The sequence below is a fragment of the Symphalangus syndactylus genome, chromosome 16 (genome assembly GCF_028878055.3).
Source record: "Symphalangus syndactylus isolate Jambi chromosome 16, NHGRI_mSymSyn1-v2.1_pri, whole genome shotgun sequence".
In the NCBI taxonomy this organism is placed as follows: Eukaryota; Metazoa; Chordata; class Mammalia; order Primates; family Hylobatidae; genus Symphalangus; species Symphalangus syndactylus.
Genome location: NC_072438.2, coordinates 70776876 through 70796689, shown reverse-complemented (window position 1 = coordinate 70796689; position 19814 = coordinate 70776876). Strand labels below are relative to the sequence as shown.

Here is a 19814-nt window from a genome sequence, read left to right as displayed (position 1 = left end):
CCATGTAAAACCAGGCCAGGGGTAGGAAATGTCTTACCTCGCTCCAGTTTCCAACAATCCAGTGTGCAGAGCCGTGGCCGTTTGTGAGCTGCTTGTAATTGGAAGCATTTAGCAAAAAGCCCTCAGCAATCAGACTTGTTGCATCCTCCTCAGTCAGGACTGGTTCAGAAGTTTTTGTTTGATTCATGTTGTTTGGAAGTTTCAGGTGGTTATGGTTTGCCATCTTTCCTGAGGGTTCTGGCTGGTGGTCTCCTCCCAGAGGGAGTAGAGTGTTGGCTGGCTTTTCAGTAACCATCCCCTCAATTCTGGGTGTCCCAGTTTTGGGAGTACTGGGCCTTTGGCTGGGGAGCAGTCCTTCCATTACTGTGCTGAAGGGTGGCCAGGGGGACTCCCTGCTGAGATCTGGTGTTAGTGGAGGTGCAAGTGGCATTTCTGTACTTCCCACTGGAGCGTCATTTCCAGGTACTCTGATCTTGGTCCATATTACAGGGTTGCTTTCATCTTTGTCCTCAGGCTGTTCTCTGTCTTCCCCTGAGCCACTGTTAATCTCCATTTCTGGACCTTTGGTCAAGGTATTATAAAATGGAGTCACAGGCCAAGTGATAGGGTTGTGGGAAGATGACAAGCCAGAACCACTTGCTGTTGTAGCTACAAGGCCTCCCTCGGAGGTAGGACCAGTATCTGAACTGGAAACACTTTCCTCACTTGGCTGAATGCTCAAGTATTGGGATTGGGAAGTGAGGATGGGCTGGGAAGTGCTTCCAGTGGAAATGAGATAGCGAGAGCTCAGCTCAGGTTGGGTTGAGCTATCTTGCCACTGTTTCCCACCCAGGTCTCCTTCTTTGGAGGCTGTGGTGGGACTAGGGCTGCTGATTGCTGGAGTGCTTGTGCTCATAGACTCAGGCCCTGTGGGTGTGGTCAGCATTCTGGGCCTGGATGTAGGTGGAGGGACGGGCTTTAGGGGGTCCTGCTCAGGTGTTGGTGGGTTTTTTCCATTGGAAATAGTGCCTTTGTTGGGTTTCAGAACTCTCCGGCTAGAAGGGCATTGCTGGAGGCCACACAGAGCTCGGCTGTTGGGTTTCCTTGTAACATCGCAAGGTTCATCATGGTTCTTGGCACATGTGACACTGCGAATCCGCACTCCACCACCACAGGAAACAGAACACTAGAAGAGAGAAACAGCTGTTAGCCTGGTGAGAGAAGATGCTTTTGTTCTCATGGTCAGGTCTATAACAGATCAAAACAGGCCTGATGGAAACTAAACTATACAGCTAAAATTGTCTGCCATCTCTACATTTGGTTTCTGTGCTCTTTCAGTTTTCCATGGAAATATGTATCTCCTGGAGACCAGCTGGGACTCAGTCTCAACCATTTATTCTTCACAAACTGAAAATGTAAACTATGATGTAGTCAAACTGCAGTCCCTTTGGGCTGTGAATCATGGATGGTGGGATCCACAATGAGTGCAATGGTTTACACAAGTTGCCAAATCTTTTAAAGAGCTAGTAAGTCACATTGTCTCTTTTCTGGGACTGTGATTTTATTAAATTAATATATAACGTGTACATATTCTCTGGAATATGAAATTCGGTATAAGGAACCTTTCCCTTTATATTTAGAAAGCAACTATCATAACTCACACATTTTTCCCAGGTACCTTAAGCTCCATTTTCACTTGCCTGTGGCAGGTAGAATCAGATTAAAAGCTAGTTAATCACCATACTCACACAGGTGCATAGATCCAAGACCTACTCTAAAATTTAAACGTATATAATTAATTAAAATAGCCTTTCCCAAGGAATTAGGTCAATCCCTTAGCATGGCACTGAGGTATACATTGGGGTACTGGTAAGTGCCCCTCGCCAATGTTCCCCCCACATTCTGTATGCCATGCTGAAGCCCAAGCAGCTAGACTGCCTTTGGGGGAATCCTAACAGAACGGGCCTTCCTCAGGATACATGGTAAAGAATGTTCATTGCATCAATTTCAACACATGTGAATGGCAGATAAGGAGTTGCTATAAAACACGAAATGTCTAAATATTTTGAAAAATCCATACTTTTACCAGATGGTTCCATTTTTAGCTTCTCTTTCCAATGGCATTTGAAGTCAACCACCAAATAGTTGGCACTTGAACACAGACCACCCAGGGGTCTTCACTGGTCATTTTACATTTCTCTGTCATGTATCCCTGACCTCAAAGCAGGTTTCTTAAGGATGGGGACTGCAAAATGATTTCAAAGGCTGTGCAAACATTATTCTGTGTGATATACATGATATCTCTATGAGATGTACAAGGCAGGAACTGTTATTCTGCCTTCCACAAGTGAGGAACCTGAGACCCAGGAACTCACTTGAAAGGCAGCAAGTCAGTCATAGAATAAGCATTAGATTTATTTTTACCCCCCATCTCCAAACCTAGTGCAACACACTGTACAAGTAGCTGTCCATGGAGTTCACTCAGTGACCTTTGATTTATTAAAAGCTATCCAAAGGCAGGAACTGTTTTTCATTCGTAATGGAATTCCAGGATAGTTCTGAGGACACAGTGATCACCTTGTACATATTAATTAAGCGACTCTTTTACCTGGAAAAAAAATCAGGAATGGAAAAATTCTCACTCATGAGCTTCTGCATTTAGTTTAAGTTCCTTGCCTTCTCAAGTTCTATTTTCAATTTTCTCTAAGTAGGAACATAATACCGACATAGAAAACTTCTCCTTTATTTTGTTTCAATCAAACATAATCACTCACTGATGTATAATAGCTCTGTGAAATCAGCTCTTTTGAAAAGCAGATGCTGTGAGCACAGGAGAATGTACAGCTGAAGGAGTGTCCAACTGTGGGTTTGGACCCAACCAGTGAAGCTGTGGATTTAAGATGTCCACAAAATATTAAAACAAGTTACTCCAAGATGGAACTTCCAGGTTTGTTTTGAAATAATAATAATAATAAGAATAATAATTTGGGCAGAAATGATGCTTAATGCACAATCATTTCCCACCAAAGTGGGGGCTACCAAATGCAAGTATCGGAGCCCAACAGGGAGGAAACAGTCTCTTCTGGCATGGTCCATGACTCACTTCTCCCTGGACCTGGAAAGGGAAGGCAGGAGGTATTTATCTTCCTGGTTTGCTGCACTGTTTCTTCCCTTCTTGTGTAGGAAGATACTCTGTGCTCCATCTATTTTAGTCATGCTGAGTCCCTCTCCATTTGTTACATTCTAATCTGAACTTCTTGGATTTTCAAATCTCCACTTTGTAAAATTGATCAGTTTTGTATGTGTGAACACATTTCCATGCTGGCTGCCTCAGGCAGGCTCAGTCTTGAGAGCTGACTGATAACTAAGGTCCCAGCTACTGCCAACTCTTCTCAGGCAGCAGGTGGCCCTCTTTCGGCTTTCCTTTCCATGAAGTATTAGACTAGATAGTAACATAGTAGGAAACGCTTCTATTTTTCTTTTCTTTCTCTTCTTTCTCTTTTCTTTTTGGTTTATTTTGACTTGAAATGTTGCTAATATCTCTAAAGAAGTTAGCTTTACTTGTACACTTTTACAAAAAAATTTTAAATGCAAAAGTATAGGTGCATGTCCCCTCCACCTCCCCATTGAACTATGAAGTCAAAAAACTATAAAGCCTCTGAGAAATAGCTTAAATTCCCTGATGTTTCATATTAACTCCCTGTGTGATTCAGTGACTAAGTCAGCTTCCTCACCTGGAAACAGAGACAGCGGCACCTACCTTTGCAGGATACTGTGTGGATTACCTTCAACAATAGGCTTAACAGAGGTGGCATAACATATGAAGACAATTAGTGATTGAAAGCTATTATTATCACTGTTCTAATAATGATGCTGATAATAATAATAGTGATCATAACAAAAGGCTTGGGGTTCACCAATTTCTACTGCCCTTGTGGGTGACACACAGAACTGTCTCATCAGGGAAGTGTGAAGTGAGCAGCTGTCTTGGTGAGGTAGGTGCAGGCACATGTCTACAAGATACTGTGGAGAGCCACACATCCCCTACTGGTTTACTGCTGGATGTTTTTAGATTCAGATTTCCTAGAGCTAACAGATGGATATGTGGTTTTCAAATTTACCAATAACAAGAACTAAGTAATCTTACTGATGGTGTGAATTTGCTCAACCTAAAAGAGTAAGGCAGGAATAAAGAAGAGCTACTGTATTAGTTTGTTTTCATGCTGCTATAAAGAAATACCAAGACAGGGAAATTTATAAAGGAAAGCGGTTTAATTGACTCACAGTTCTGCATGGGTGGGGAGGCCTCAGGAAACTTACAATCATGGTGGAAGGGGAAGCAGACACGTCCTTCTTCATATGGCGGCAGGAGAGACAAGTGAAGTGTGAAGAGGGGGAAAGCCCCTTATAAAACCATCAGGTCTCATGGGAACTCACTGTCACAAGAACAGCACGGGGGAACTGCTCCCATGATCTAATCATTCCCCATGAGGTCCCTCCCTCAACACATGGGGATTACAATTTGGATTACCATTCAAGATGAGATTTGGGTGGGGACACAAAGCCAGACCATTTCAGCTACCTAGCTGGTTGCTGAGTTAAAATGCATTCGATTTTAATATTTTAAAACAGAAGATGGCTCTTGAAGAGGAGTTCCAAAGTAGCAGCCTAACGGCTACATTTGGCCCACTGACATGTATTCTTTGGCCTGCTCAATCTTAAAACCCACCAACCTACCAACCAACCAACAAGCAAAACACAAAAACCAAAATAGTAGCCAACATTTTAAAAATTAGCAATTTTATGTTAATAAAATTCCTGATTTTTGACTTCTCTTGGAAAAGCTGATGATCTGCATCTATTGCTGTCATTCCCAAATAGCAACCCAAAACCTGATTAATGAAGACCTGGGGTCTGGGAGTTTATACGTCCCTCAGTGCACCAACCTTCCATCCACATCTACTTTCCTTAGCCAGCAGACATTGAACTTTTCAAATAACCCAGGATTGCCATTCCTTAGTTCTGGGGCACACTATGCCCGGCTGGACAGTATTAGCTGTCTACCAAGCATATTGGGCCTGAATACGAACTTGTCTTTTCTCCTAGTCACTGCAGAACAGGCAGTGCTGCTTTGTATTCAGCTCCACGCTTCTTCCAGTACATCTTCCAACTGTGTTTATCTCCTTAGGAGCTGTCAAGCCCTTCAGATGAGATAAATGCAGTACACAACACCACACTCCAAACCCATCTCAATTGGTAGTTTCAGAATTCTCCAAACCAACTTCAGCTATGATTATCGTATGCCCTTACCTTGTAATTTTGAACCCTGGACCAGGAAAGCAGCATGTCAACCTGTTAACCTGCTCTCTGGGAGTCATTTTGCCCTCACTTGTCACCGTCCTGGATACAGGCCTCTTGTCAGGGAAGCCACCGAGAAAGAGGTTTGCTGCCAAATTTATCAACTCCGCCCACCTGTGGTCCACTGTTGGGGGTGAGGAGGCTCACAATTGGCACTGAGCTGTAGTGCTGAGAAAGAGTTTATTCGAAAACACGGTCGGAGTTTATCAGACGGTTTGGGCTAAAGGGCTGAGTAGAGAAATAGTGAATATTTTGGGCATTAAGACATTTAATGCACAATCTCAGAAATTTATAAATGAATAATTAGATCTCGTACAAACACCAACTTTGAAAGCAAGCTAAAACACGTAGTATCTGTTTTGGGTTGAATTGTGTCCCTCTCAAAAAAGATATGTCAAAATCTCAATGCCCCCAACCTCAGAAGTTGACCTTATTTGGAGAAAGGATCTTTAAAAAGGTAATCAAGTTACAATAAGGTCATTAGGGTGGGCCCTAATGGTATCCATAACAAAAGGGGAATCTGAACACAGAGATCACAGGCAGGTAGAATGTCATGTGAAGATAAAGACAGAGATTGGAGTGATGCATTTACAAGCCATTGAGCACCAAAGATTGACATCAAACCACCAGAAGCTGGGGGAAAGGCACGAACAATTCGTCCTCCCAGCTTTCAGAAGGAATTCACTTTGCCAACATCTTGACCTTGGATTTGTAGCTTCTGCAGATGTGAGACAACAAATTCCTGTTGTTTTATCTGCCCAGTTTGTGGTACTTCATTAGGGCAGCCCTCGGGAACTAAGACAATAGCCTAGATAATTTAAAAAAAATCAGACCTGATGAGGACAATCAACATAGCTCTCAGCTGTTTTCTGTGAGTAGTTGTTGCAAATAGAGGTGCCCATATCTGTTCTCCAGGAACCCTGGCAGAGCACAGGCTACTGATGCCTGGGAAGAACTGAGATGTTGACGCTAATGACACTCCACACCAAAAGAGGGAGTGACAAGGTCAGAATATCAGGTGGCCAGCTCCACAGGAGTGCCTGGAACTAGGGAATCCAGAGGGTCAGTGACTCTCAAAAATGTCCCTATCCCTCCTTGCTCTCTTCCCTCGGGTGGCAGGGGCTTCACATGAGTCTAGCTTTGCTTCCCACTTAGCAATAGACATAGCATTGCTGTTTGCTGCCACGTCTTCTATCCCAAGAGCCAGAGAGCTCATTTGTGAACATCAGCATTCAGTCTATTTGGTCACTCTGCATTCCAACACCCCTGTGATGAGCTTTGTACTTTATCGATTCTCAGTATCTTGGTTAAGCGAATGTTTTGTTTGTGTGTTTTTGCAGGCACAGGAAGGGTCAATTAAAGATCTTCCTAGACTCTGGGTGTGTCTGCTTTTAGAGCCTCCACCCCATGTCCCATCAAATATATTCAAATGCATTTCTTGTCTCAAGTGAAATGTAACTTTTGCTATAAAAAACATTTGAAATTATTTTTTTCCATTCCAGTTTTAAAAAATGTTTATGGGTACATAGTAGGTATATATATTTATGGGGTACATGAGATGTTTTGATACAGGCATGCAATGTGAAATAAGCACATCACAGAGAATGGGGTATCCACCCCCTCAAGCTTTTATCCTTTGAGTTACAAACAATCTAATTATACTCTTTAAGTTATTTTAAAATGTGTAATTAAGTTATTATTGACTATAGTCACCTCATTATGCTATCAAATAGTAGGTCTTATTCATTCTTTCTATTTTTTTTGTACCCATTAATAATCCCCACCTTCCCTGCAAACTCTTACTACTGTTTCTAGCCTCTAGTAACCATCCTTCTACTCTCTATGTCCATAAGTTCAATCGTTTTGATTTTTAGAGCCCTAAAATAAGTGAGCACATGCAATGTTTCCCTTTCTGTGCCTGGCTTATTTCACTTCACATAATGATCTCCAGTTTATCCACGTTGTTGCAAATGACTGAATCTCATTCATTTCTATGGCTGAATAGTACTCCACCATGTATATGCACCACGTTTTCTTTATCTAGTCATCTGTTGAGGGACACTTAGGTTGCTTCCAAATCTTAGCTATTGCAAACAGTGCTGCAACAAACATAGGAGTGCAGATATCTCTTTGATAGACTGGTTTCCTTTCTTTTTGGTATATACCCAGCAGTAGGATTGCTGGATCACGTGGTAGCTTAACTTTTACTTTTTTGAGGAACCTCCAAACTGTTCTCCACAGTGGTTAAACTATTTACATTCCTACCAACAGTGTACAAGGGTTCCCTTTTCTCCACATCCTCACCAGCATTTGTTTTTGCCGTCTTTTGGATGTAAGCCATTTTAACTGGGATAAAAATGGTATCTCATTATAGTTTTGATTTGCATTTCTCTGATGATCAATGATATTGAGCACCTTTTCATATGCCTGCTTGCCATTAGTATGCCTTCTTTTGAGAAATGTCTATTGAAATCTTTTGTGAAAGGCTTTATTTTTTTCCTGCGCTTTTGAAGTTATTCACTGAGGGTAACATTTAATTTTGGGGAGGCTCTAATTTCTCAGCAGTTGTTATGCATAGTCTGAAATTCCAACAGAATGAGAAAAGCCAGTCTACAAATAATTTCCAAACACAAAACATTTCTTATGAATACTAGGAGCTGTCATATTGCTACATTTTGCAGATATCTGAGATGCAGTATGGCAAAGCGTACATTCAGAGTAGACGCTGTGCTGCCTGCGTTCAAATCCTGGCTCCATGGTTTAGTGGTTATGTGACCTTGGACAAATTTCTAAATGTTTCTATGCCTCAGTTTCTTCACTTGTATTAATAAAATGGGGCTAAATAAGTCATGGTAAAGATTAAATGTGCTAATACCCATAAAAGTACTTAATAGATACATACATAATACATAGTAATAATACATACAAAATGCTTGGTATGTATTTGCTATTAATATGTAATTAAATATTGATTTCTGATTTTGCAGGGTTCTTTTGTTTTTATAGAAGCAATGCATGAGGTTTTTTTTCAGGTCTCAAATAGTTGCGCAGGCCCTTGAAGAATCTGTAGGCCCTAAGCACTGCACTTATAGTGTTTCATGCATAAAATGAATGAGCTCCCTGAGCTCAAGGAGAGGATAGGTGAAAACTTAGGGGGGCCACAAATCAGTTCCTTCAGCACATTTGGGTGCAACTGATTGATCAAGGTTTGCAAAATCAGAGTAGCATGGAAAACAGACTTTTGCCTTCTTGTCTGATAATAATTTAGTGAACACTTACTTTTTACCAGGCACTATGCTAAGTGTTTGCATGAATTATCTTATTCAATTCTTACAACAAATCCTATCTTTCTCAGTGACAGCAGGCTAACAGAGAACTAACACAATTGTGTGCCTCAAGGCCACACAATTAGAGATTGCCAGGGCGGGAAAACCTAGAAAAATTGCCACCCATCATTACTATTAGTCTAATTACTAGGAGAAATAACATGTTGGTTTATAATTGAGCAAACTGAGGTCCTAAAAGGAAAAATCATTTTCCTAAGACTGTACAATATGCAATACAAGTTTATGCAATACAAGACCAGAACTAAGATGTTTCTCCGTGATCTCAGCCAGGACTCTTCCCACTTCCTTTTCTGCCAAGGATGCACTAGTCAAACATTTATTAAGTACATGGCGGTTATCCATGTATCCATCCATCCATCCATCCATCCATCCATCCATCCATCCATTTATCCATCCATCCCTCCAAGGAAAAAGATGGCACAGATTTTTACAAAGTATCTGACTAAACCATTGGAGCCATGATTAAAAATCTCATATAATTTTGGCAATTTATTTTAAAGCTCTCATTGGGGGTACCAGGGGTGTCTCTTGAAGAAGAGGTACCCTTCCATCTATCAGAAAGAAAGAATTATGGAACCCACTGGGCTGCCCTTGTTGCCCTGGTTGTCTGGATGCACCGGGTTATACTGAAAGCTTCATCAAAATAACCCTATTATTCTCATGTTTGGCATGTTGCTCTCTGTTCCCATGCGTGGATACAACTTCTAGTTCACCACTTCAATGTCTAGAGCCCTTTTATTGTAAACTGCCTGAAATGCCTTTGGAAAGGAAAACTGTATAAACAAACACACACATCCTGGCTTCTGGAGTGTCCTGTATGCCACACATACACATTTGAACCCAGGAAGCCATGCTCTAGGGGCTGTGCCCTTCACTGCTAGACTGGCTGCCTCTCACAAGGCATGTCCCTGAAATGGTGTATCTGGGAAGTAAGGGAGCCACAATAACTTTGATACCTGGTCTCTATTTACAATAAATAGAGTTCCTTTCTTTACCCTTTAAGTCCACAAAGCAGGGTGGGCAAAACCAGGATAAGATTCTTGGTAAAACCTGAGATTGGAGGTGAGAGTCAGGTATTTACAACATAAGCTTAGAGAAAAGGGGCTGGTCACAGGGGGCAGGAAAGCCTGCCTGGGGCAGCAGGGGAGAGAGCTCCCCTTTCTGATCCCTGCTGGGACAGGGATGAGGGTACCAACCTGGCACGGCTGAGCCCACTCTCCCCTCACTGCTTGAGTTGGTGGAGTGCGTTGATAGGGAAAGGAGCTCATGAATGCACGTCCTCTTTCTTCTCACTTAGGTCAGCCCAGAGAAGGCCATTTTACAGGAGTCTAGAAGGCTGTCAGTTCTTGGGCCTTTTGGATCAGTAATTGTACAGTTTTAGACCATCCAGGGTGATGAAAATGACAAATGCAGATGAAAATGACACAGTGCAGACCAAATGATGGCTGGAGCACTATCCTGCTTCAAATGATGTTGGTCTCCAGACAAAATCTAGATAATAAATACTGCCTGCCAAGAAACACTATGTCACCTCTCTTTAAAAAAAGTATCTGGGCATAGTTAGAATGTCAAAGACATTTCATCATACTGCAGCAAAGTTCATTAGAAGGTTATTAGTAAGAGAGCAGATAGAAGAAAGGAAGACCCATTTGATGAATATTTTGATACTGATTTAACTAAAAGCACTTCCAATGACATCTTCCGAATGAGGGCATTGGCTCAGCCTTTCTGCTCAGCTCTGTCAAGTGGAAGCTAGAAACTGTCCATGTGTGGTCCATTGACTATGCAATGGCCTACATATGGAATCACAGACCCAAGTGCTTCTTACATCATGCCAACTTTTTGGTCTCTTGTTCTCCAGTTAAGACAGGTTACTACGCTTCCCATAAACATGAACACATTAAGAAGAACTCCTCAGCCAAATCTGTAATTGCAGTCCTCTGAAAAAGCATTAAGATGTTGGCAATTAGTAAATTCTACATGACAAGAATTATTAACAGTTTTGGATGTGGCCAACACATTTTTGGTAAACAGATTTAATAGGCCAGTCACAATACTCCATTCAGCCTTATTTTGACAACACTGTAATTTACAGAAACCTAGGTTGCAGTGGACTAATAAGGCAGGCCAGCCAAATGCTGTGATTATACTCCCCCAGGAATAGCAAAAAGAATGTATGGCTTATCACTGATGTGTGTATATACATCGGTGCGTGAATCAGTAATACCCCCATATTTGTATGTAGGTATATTTCTTTGCATGTGTATCTTTATCCTTCCTTTCCTTTTTTCTTTTTCTTTTCTGGATCCTATCTCTCCCACTGGATGGAAGTTCTTACCATCTAGGGACCATACTTTCTGTTTCTTTTTTTTTTTTTAATTTCACCTAGATGCCCAAGAGAACATCCTGCACAGATTCAGAAGGTAAATAAACCTAAACTGTGACATAAGCTAATAAAAGGGAGTCTTGGAAATAAGGTTTCATCAAAGCTGCTGTATTTAAATGAGTGTTTTGCTTTCAAATAGGTATCTTCAGAGATGGTACCTTTGCTTACACAAATTTTAGAATTTTTCTTTCAGAGCAGGTGAAAAGCAATCTGTCACATATTTATCATCAAACATTTTTTAAACACAAAGATTTTGATCACATTATTCATTTATCCATCAGGCCCCATTCTAATTGACTTTCTGTGGCATTCTCCTGAATCAGATATTCTCCATTTTCTCCTGAGTCCTCACAGGAGTTCCTAAAATATCCTGAGCAATGGTAGCATTATTGTTATTATTATTATTTTGAGACAGGGTCTCACTTTCTCACCTAGGCTGGAGTACAGTGGCATGATATCAGCTCAGTACAGTCTTGATCTCCCAGGCTCAAGCGATCCTCCTGCCTCAGCCACCCAAATAGCTGGGACTAGAGGCATGTGCCACCATGACTGGCTAATTGTATTTTTCATAGAGATGGGGTTTCATCATGTTGCTTGGGCTGGTCTCAAACTCCTAAGCTCAAGTGATCCTCCTGCCTCGGCCTCCTAAAGTGCTGGGATTACAGATGCCTGGCCAGTGGTAGCATTATTATGGAAGCATATGGCTTCTCAAGGAAGCTCATAAGATAAAGTCAGCATCCATCTCTAAACTCTGGCCTGTTAATTTTTAAAAAACATGTATTTTCTAGCTATTCCTTAGGTTGTTCACTGAACTGCACATAGAGAAGCAGAGCTGAGGCCCTTGGAGGCTCTGGGGCCTTCCACTAATAACTGGGAACACGACAAGGCCTGATGAAACGGGATTCCAAAGTGACCCAAAGAAAATTAAAGCCTGAGAGAGCTTTTCATAACCTTCCAGCTTACTGATATCCAATTATAGTCAGATAACTAGATCAAATTAATTTTGGGAAAATGCAACATTTATCTGAACTTATGTGTCTGATAATAGACGTTATAAACCTTGGTCTGGTTTGGCCTTGACACATGGTGAATAGATGGATAATTTGAGGGGATTTTTCTTAGCGTCAAGCGACACTCTTTTGGTTTGGGTTAACCATAGTGATGTGCAGTCAATGTTTTATAAACCACTTTTGGGGTGCGTGGGAGGTCCCTCATCTGCTACCAATGGTTTAACAATGGGCCTGGCCAAGCTTCTGATGATTTATTAACTAATCGTTGTGATCCTGCACTGAGAGAGGCGGGGGAGTTTACCTCACCCCTGTCAGACAGTAAGCTGACCACTGAGCAAGTGGGAGCAAGATCCCATATGAATGGAAAATACGGAAAATAAGCAGTGGACACAGGAAATGCAGGAGACAGGCCAGGGGTGATGAACACTGGCTATTTTGCAATTTTACCTAGGGTCACTTTGGATTGGATAATGAGAAGGAAGGCAGGGGCTGATGAAGCTTGACTAATGCCAGTTTCCCCTCTGAGCCCTGAGCTCACCTCACTCCAGTTGCCCACTGTCCAGTCCGAGGGGCACAGGATGTCTCTGTTACAGGAAAGGAGGGTCTTGGGCTTCAGCAGGTGCTGGCAGTCTGTGGGCGGGAGAGCCTGCTCGTCAGAGCCCATGGTCTGGATGCACAGCACGGTTCGCTTCTTCTCCCCGTGGGGCCCGCATGTGGCTGAGCATGCTTCCCACTCCCCTGCCCACCACCTGCAGGCAAACATGGATATGTGAGAAAAGATCGCCAACTTAACGCATACGTTCCATTCAACCACTGAGAAATCAGGGGCAGAAATGCAGATCACAGGGCTGGGAGGGCCGTGGAGACACTCCAACCCACCAGGGGGCGTGCTGCAGACAGGGCCACGGTGTTTCAATCACAGCTCCGGAGCTCTGCAGAGCGCCTGGCATAAGCAGTTGCTAAATGCGCATGTTTTCGAATGAGAAAAAAATACATAGGCATGCCCTCTCTTTTCAGTAAGAAAACTGAGGTCCAGGGTTCTTCTGTGCAACTTTAAGCAAGTTTAAGCCTCACTTTCTCATTATTAAATGGGTGTAAAAAAATATTTTCTTTATATGAGTGTTGTGTTGTGCATTAAATGAAAGACCAATTCATCAAAGTGCATAGTACAGAGCCTGACATATAACAAGAACTCAAGCATTTGTTACGATTTATTGTTCTTTTGACCATGCTATTGAGTAAAAGAGTCCAATTAGACTCTAGGTCTCCTGGCTCTTAACTGAATGTAAAGTAGGCACTTAAACATAAATTTTTAAATTATTTAGGAGGCGATCAATTAGGGACATTGCCTTTATTTTTTTCCCTATCTCCTGAAGTTTACTTGTTAATATTTTCACTGGTCCCTTTGATAAGAAATGAGTAGAAAAAGAATAAACTTAAATAAAATCATTTTTTAGTCAAGAATCTAGGATGTGGGCCCACTGGTTACTTAGAAGCAGCTTTTGAAAATGGCAGGGAGCCATCTCTTGTCCCTCTTCTCCATTATTGTGCAAATCTTCCCAGAACCAGTGTCTTCACCCAGTGTGGTTTGGGTCCATTATTGTTCCTATGTACAGCCCGCTTGTCCATCCCTTCATATAGTAACAAGTGGGACACTTCTATTTTTCATGGGAAAATAGTACACTGGGGAAAGTCCTTCATTCTTGACTTCAAGAAAGCCTCCTGACTTGAGACAGCACTGAACTTTGGTAATTTTGAAGATAAAACTTTCTACTTTTATTTTTATTTACTAAATATTGGATTTATTTATGTAGAATTTCTTTTGATTGTGACACTTTTAATCTCAAGTTAAAAATATCAGAAGAAAGCAATTCCCCAATTCAATCATATTCTTCATTTAATAAGCAATTGAGATTACTTATTTATTCTTTGGTGTTTAACATCAGTGGATAAAGAGCTAATAATATTAGAACAGTATGATGTGAAACCAAATAAGTGCCCCACTGTATTAATCTAATTACTTTGTCCTACCTCTGACTTTTCTGAAGGAGGGAAGGCCAAGGGAATATATAAAATGCCATTCTGAAAAGGTCTTAATCTGAGTTGATTGAAAGCCTAATTTATCTAAGTACTTGCTACAGGGCTTTCAGCTGTATCACTACAAAGTGATAATAGACGTTCTTGTTTTCTCTTCTTGGAGTTTTCTCTACAGTCCCTTAGGGGACATATTGCCTGTGATTTTGCTATAGTCTGAATGTGTTCCCCAAAACATATGTGTTAGAAACTTAATCCTCAATATAACAGTGTTGGGAGGTGGGATCTGATGGGAGGTGTTTAGATCATGAGGGCTTTACCATCATGAATGGATTAAGGCCACTTGAAAAAGGATTTGGGAGTGGTTTACTCCCTTTCACTCTTCTATATGAGGACATGAATGTTTGCCCTCTGTTGCCCTTCCTCCTTCAGCCTTATGAGGATGCAGCAAGAAGACCCTCGCCAGATCAAATGAGCCTCCAGTCTTGGCCATCCGATCTCCAGAACTGTGAGAAATGTTTATTTTTAAAAGAAATTTATTTTTTTATTTTTATAGAGAAAGGGTCTTGCTTTGTTGCCCAGGCTAGTCTCGAACTCCTGCGCTCAAGTGATCCTTCCGCCTTGGCCTCGCAAAGTGCTAGGATTACAGAGTGAGTCACCATACGTGGCCAAGAAATAAATTTGTTCTTTATAAATTACCCAGTCTGTGGTATTCTGGTACAGCCACACAAAATGGACTAAAACAGCTTGGTCTTAGTCTCACAAGATTAAAGTGAAAACCATCTTCTTTTTTTTTTTTTTTTTTTTCCTGTAAAGGTCTTCCAGGTCCAGGGCTCGGGGGCCATGGTCCAGTTGTTCTCTGCTGCCCATCTCATTCTTCTGGGTGTCTGCCATAATCCCACCTCTTGTAGGAGATTTCTAATAGAATACTGTTTTTATATTTATGGAGATTTTATGTTTTACCTAAATGTCTAGGGGTGTGTGTGTGTGTGTGTGTGTGTGTGTGTGTGTGCCTATGTTTGAGATCTTTGAAGAGCCTGTAGTTCCAGAATTCTGTAAAAGTTTACTGTAGTTTGGATACGAGTCCTCTCTGAGATCAAGTAGAAGGGATGGGTTAGAGACCCTTTGAACCTCTCTTTTATTTTTAAAAGAACCCTTCTTTTATCAGTAGCTTCTACTGATTCCCCTATCAGTATATATTCCAACAGTGCTGATCGCCAACAAACCAGGACATGTCACTCTTTCTAACCTTCATTACTCACATAAATGAAAGTCCAAAACTGAATGTGTTAAACTCTTGCTGAGAATAGTAATTTCCTTTAAGAAATCAAATTTTATAATTATCATCTTCCTTTGTACTAATCTTTTTCCTAATAGAATTTACATTCCAAAATCCAATTCAACTAAACATTTCAAATTCTGACAAAACCATGACTACAGTATAAGCACTCTTACCTCCTGGCCCTGTGTACACATTGTCTCCATATTCTCATTATATCCCATTCCTCCAGCCTCATTTTCCCTAGCTTTCTTGTCCCCTACACACACCATGCTCAGTCCTTTTCCCTCTTTCATGGGCTTTCCCCAGTCTCAATGATCTTATTCCTTTCATTTAGATCAGAAGGTCTCAATCAGCAGAGATTTCTGCAGCTTCCGTCACCAGGGGACATTTGGGAATGTCTGAAGACATTTTTCATCGTCACAAATCAGTGGTGACAGGGAAGGGAGGCTGGGTTGCTATTGGCATCTAGTGGATAGAGTCCAGGGATACTATTAAACCTCCTACATTGGCATGAGACAGCTTCCCACAACAAAAAACTATCCAGCCCAAAGCAGCAATAGTGTTGAGGTTGAGAAACCATGATTTAAGTCATATGCCATTATTTTGTGGACTGAAACCTACATGTAGCCCCCAGAGTTAAAAAAAATCACTGTCAGCGGTTTATTGAATACTTTGGATATGCTAGGCACCATCACAGCTGTGGCCTAGAAGAGCTTTGCTTTGCTGAAAACCAAAATTCAGAGAGAAGTCAGTAGGGAGAACGGACTCAAATAACCTCTTTCTGGAGTCAGATATATTAAATTTTCAAAGAACTTCTTTCTTGACAGCCTACTCTCTCCTGGAACATGCTCTACAGGGCTTTCATCCTGAAAGCCATTGGCAATGTAATACATATTTTTTTATATTTAGATAATCAAAAGTTTTTATTAAATCTTAAAAAAAATCTCTCTCAAATACTCCTTTGGGGAAGAACACAGAATGCTGAAATTGGTTGTAAAAACAAGATATTACTGAAGAAAAATGATCCAGAAATAAATAAGATTAAACCTTGCATAGGAAATTTTCTGGGAAAGGAAATGACAGCTCCCAGTGATGGGTATGAACTTTTTAGAGATCATGGAAATTAGGTGACAGAAGAAGATATTGCAGCTTGAAATTCATATACAAGGAAACTAGTGAACTAAGCTTGCAAAAACAAATAATCTTAGTTTATTATTTATTTATTTTTAAAAAAGCAAATCGCCAGGCACGTGGGCTCATGCCTGTAATCCCAGCATTTGGGGAGGCTAAGGCGGGTGTATCACTTGAGGTCAGGAGTTTGAGACCAGCCTGGCCAACATGGTGAAATCCAATCTCTACTAAAAATACAAAAATTAGCCAGATGTGGTGGTGTGTGCCTGTAATCCCAGCTACTCATGAGGCCGGGGCAGGAGAATTGCTTGGACCTGGAGGCATGACTTAGTTTTGGAGTCAGGCATTCATAACATTTTTATTGTGTTTTAATGTGAGAGAAAAAGCTTAAATGTAGGGGATTCCGGTTCTAGTACTGAAACCTGCTTATCCTGAGATCCAGCAGCATGGTGTAGCAGCACATACAGAGGCAGCACAGCAAACAGATCTGGGTTCAAATCCCAACTCTACAATTTGTAGCTAAGTGACCTAGGAAAATTTTGGTGAAAGCTTTAGAGTCTTCATTTGTATAATGAGCATAAATGTATCTACAAATTAGGGTTGCTTACAGGCTTAAATGATATGATTATGTGGAAACAGCTTGGAAAATAGCGGGTTCTTAAAAAGTGCTAGTTTTTAACACAGGAACAGAAAACCAAATACCATGTCATGTTCTGACTCATAAGTGGGAGTTGAAAAATGAGAACACATAGACACAGGGAGGGGAACATCACACACTGGGGCCTGCAGGGAGTTGGGGGACAAGGGGAGGGACAGCATTAGGACAAATACCTAATGCAAGCAGGTCTTAAAACCTAGATGATGGGTTGATAGGTGCAGCAAACCACCATGGCCCATGTATATCTATGGAACATCCTGCACGTTCTGCACATGTATCCCAGAACTTAAAGTAAAATTTAAAAAAAGAAATGCTAGTTTTCTCTGCAGCCGTTTCCCCTAGGGTATGGCATCAAATTTCTCTGAACCTTTATCTCCTCACATACCACTTCAGAGTAATACCCATACCCTGTCTTATGACTATTTCATAAATATTTGTAGAAGCTAAAATGCAATCATAAATAAAAAGTACTTTTGTAAATTGGCCACTGATATGGTTTGGCTGTGTCCCCACTCAAATCTCAGCTTGAATTGTAGCTCCCATAATTCCCACGTGTTGTGGGAGGGACCTGGTGGCAGATAATTGAACCACGGGGGCAGATTGCCCCATACTGTTCTCATGCTAGTGAATAAGTCTCATGAGATTCGATGGCTTTATTAGGGCAAAACCCTTTCACTTGGCTCTCATTCTCTCTTGTCTGTAGCCACACAAGACATGCCTTTCCCCTTCTGCCATGATTGTGAGGCCTCCCTAACCACATATAACTGTGAGTCCATTAAACCTCTTTTTCTTTGTAAATTATCCAGTCTTCATTATATCTGAATGTTTCATGCAATTCTACTTAGCTTATTATATCCTACTTCAGAGTGCATTTTCAGAAATTATACCTGTATGTATTATATTGTGCCTAATTAACATTCTCAGGAGTCAAAAATCTCACAGTTCATGAACTCTGTGGAGTAGCAGGCAGTGGAGTAGCAGGCAATGGACTAGCTCTAAGAAAGGCTCTCTTTCCTGCTTCATTCTTCCCTGAGAAAGTAACATAACTGCAATTTCATATAAAACCTAGTGCTAGCCTTATCTTCCCTTGTCATTTCTAGTTCTTCCTGGCAAAAGAACCACAGGAAGGAGCTACAGCAAGGCGAGGTGATGACACATTTCTGTCCTGCTTCAATAGTTGTGGGGTTCAGCTCCTACCTAGAAAAAGCCACAGAACAGAAGAGAAAATAAACCTCTCTTTCTGAGCTGAGAATACCCTGGCCTCTGGGTCCTGCCTGTTTGGACTGCTAAGAGACTGACATCACGTTTTTCAGCTGTCTTGTCCTGACTCTTCTTTCTGACCTAGTTCTTGGATATTTATCACATTCTAGCTCTTCTTTAGAATCCACCCTGTCACCTGTTTGATTTGAGTCTCCCCCTTGTTTAAATGCCTCATAGTGTGTCTGCGTAGAACTGGGATGAATGCTTGATGGACTCTGCAACATATATACATCCTTGCTTAAGGTTGCCAGAGAATGAAGACACTTTCTGGAAATCAACCAATATTCCTTCCTTTCTTCCTCTTTCCTCTCCCTTTTTCCCTCCCTCTTTTCTTCTCCTTCTTCCTCCTTTTTCTTTTCCCTTTCTTTTTTTTTCTCTCTCTTTTTTTTAGACATAAGCCTGGCACGATAACATCCCAACTACCTTCTAGGATCCCAGTCTCTTGAACCAATGTGATTAGCAACACCCTGAATATTGCTGAATATCTCTATAACAGTGGCTGTCAACTGAGGATGATTTTACCCTGTAGTGGATATCTGCAGACATTTTTAGTTGTCATAGCCTGGATTAGGAGGGAGGGAGTTCTACTAGCATCTAAGTAAACACAGGCCAGCAATGCTGCTAAGCCTCCTGCAATTCACGGGTGGCCCCCCACAACAAAGAGTCAGCCAGCCCCACATGCCAGTAATGTCAAGGTTGGGAAAACCGGCTCTCTGAGCCCCCTCTTCTGGACAGCCTGAAGTACAAGTGGGCACTGTGATCGGAAGGTGCCAACCTTTTGTCTGAAGCTGGTGTTGCACTGGTAAAGCCCTGGGAAAAAACTCTATAGTAAAACTACTTTTGGGTGATCCACTTAGCATTCTCTTCACCAGTGCTTTGGCACTTAGTCTTGCCAAATAATTAAACACAGAACACATCACCTTGTGAAGATACTGCTCTTGGGAGAATATGTCCTCACAGCTTGCCACAGGCTCCAACAGCATAGCCACAGAAAACTCTAACCGCGTTCTTGTATTTATCCAAATAACAAAACCACACATTTCTTTATCAGCAAGCACTAGGTCACTCTTAGTCAGACATCACTGTGGGCAGACACACAGAGTTCCAGCTGTTAGTGATGGTTACCTGGGTGGACAAGCCTTTTCATGGCACTTCTTCTGTCTCCCATTGGGCTGTGTTTCTGGGTCACAGAATGTAGCTTTCACCATCCCGCGGCCCTTCTTTATGCAATGGGCAGTTTGGCGGCGGATACCTGGGGGTCAGACAGAAAGATTCACATGTATTGAATCCTGAGCCCACATGCTCATGGTCAGGTGAGGTACCTGACCATGTCAACGATCATGCTGACGGCTGATGGGAAAGTTATTCA

The 19814-nt window shown here is 41.6% G+C and overlaps 1 protein-coding gene across 3 annotated transcripts in view; it reads right to left on the bottom strand.

Annotated features, from left to right (window-relative positions):
• ADAMTS12 (ADAM metallopeptidase with thrombospondin type 1 motif 12) overlaps positions 1-19814 on the bottom strand; it is a 367651-nt gene that overhangs the window by 45040 nt on the left and 302797 nt on the right. For all 3 annotated transcript variants that reach the window (XM_063619890.1, XM_055246206.1, XM_055246207.1), the window contains 3 exons: positions 19571-19697; positions 12619-12829; positions 38-1165 (listed from right to left, as the gene is read on the bottom strand). In XM_063619890.1, the coding sequence (XP_063475960.1) occupies positions 38-1165; positions 12619-12829; positions 19571-19697 (1466 nt within the window). The remainder of the gene's footprint in view (positions 1-37; positions 1166-12618; positions 12830-19570; positions 19698-19814) is intronic.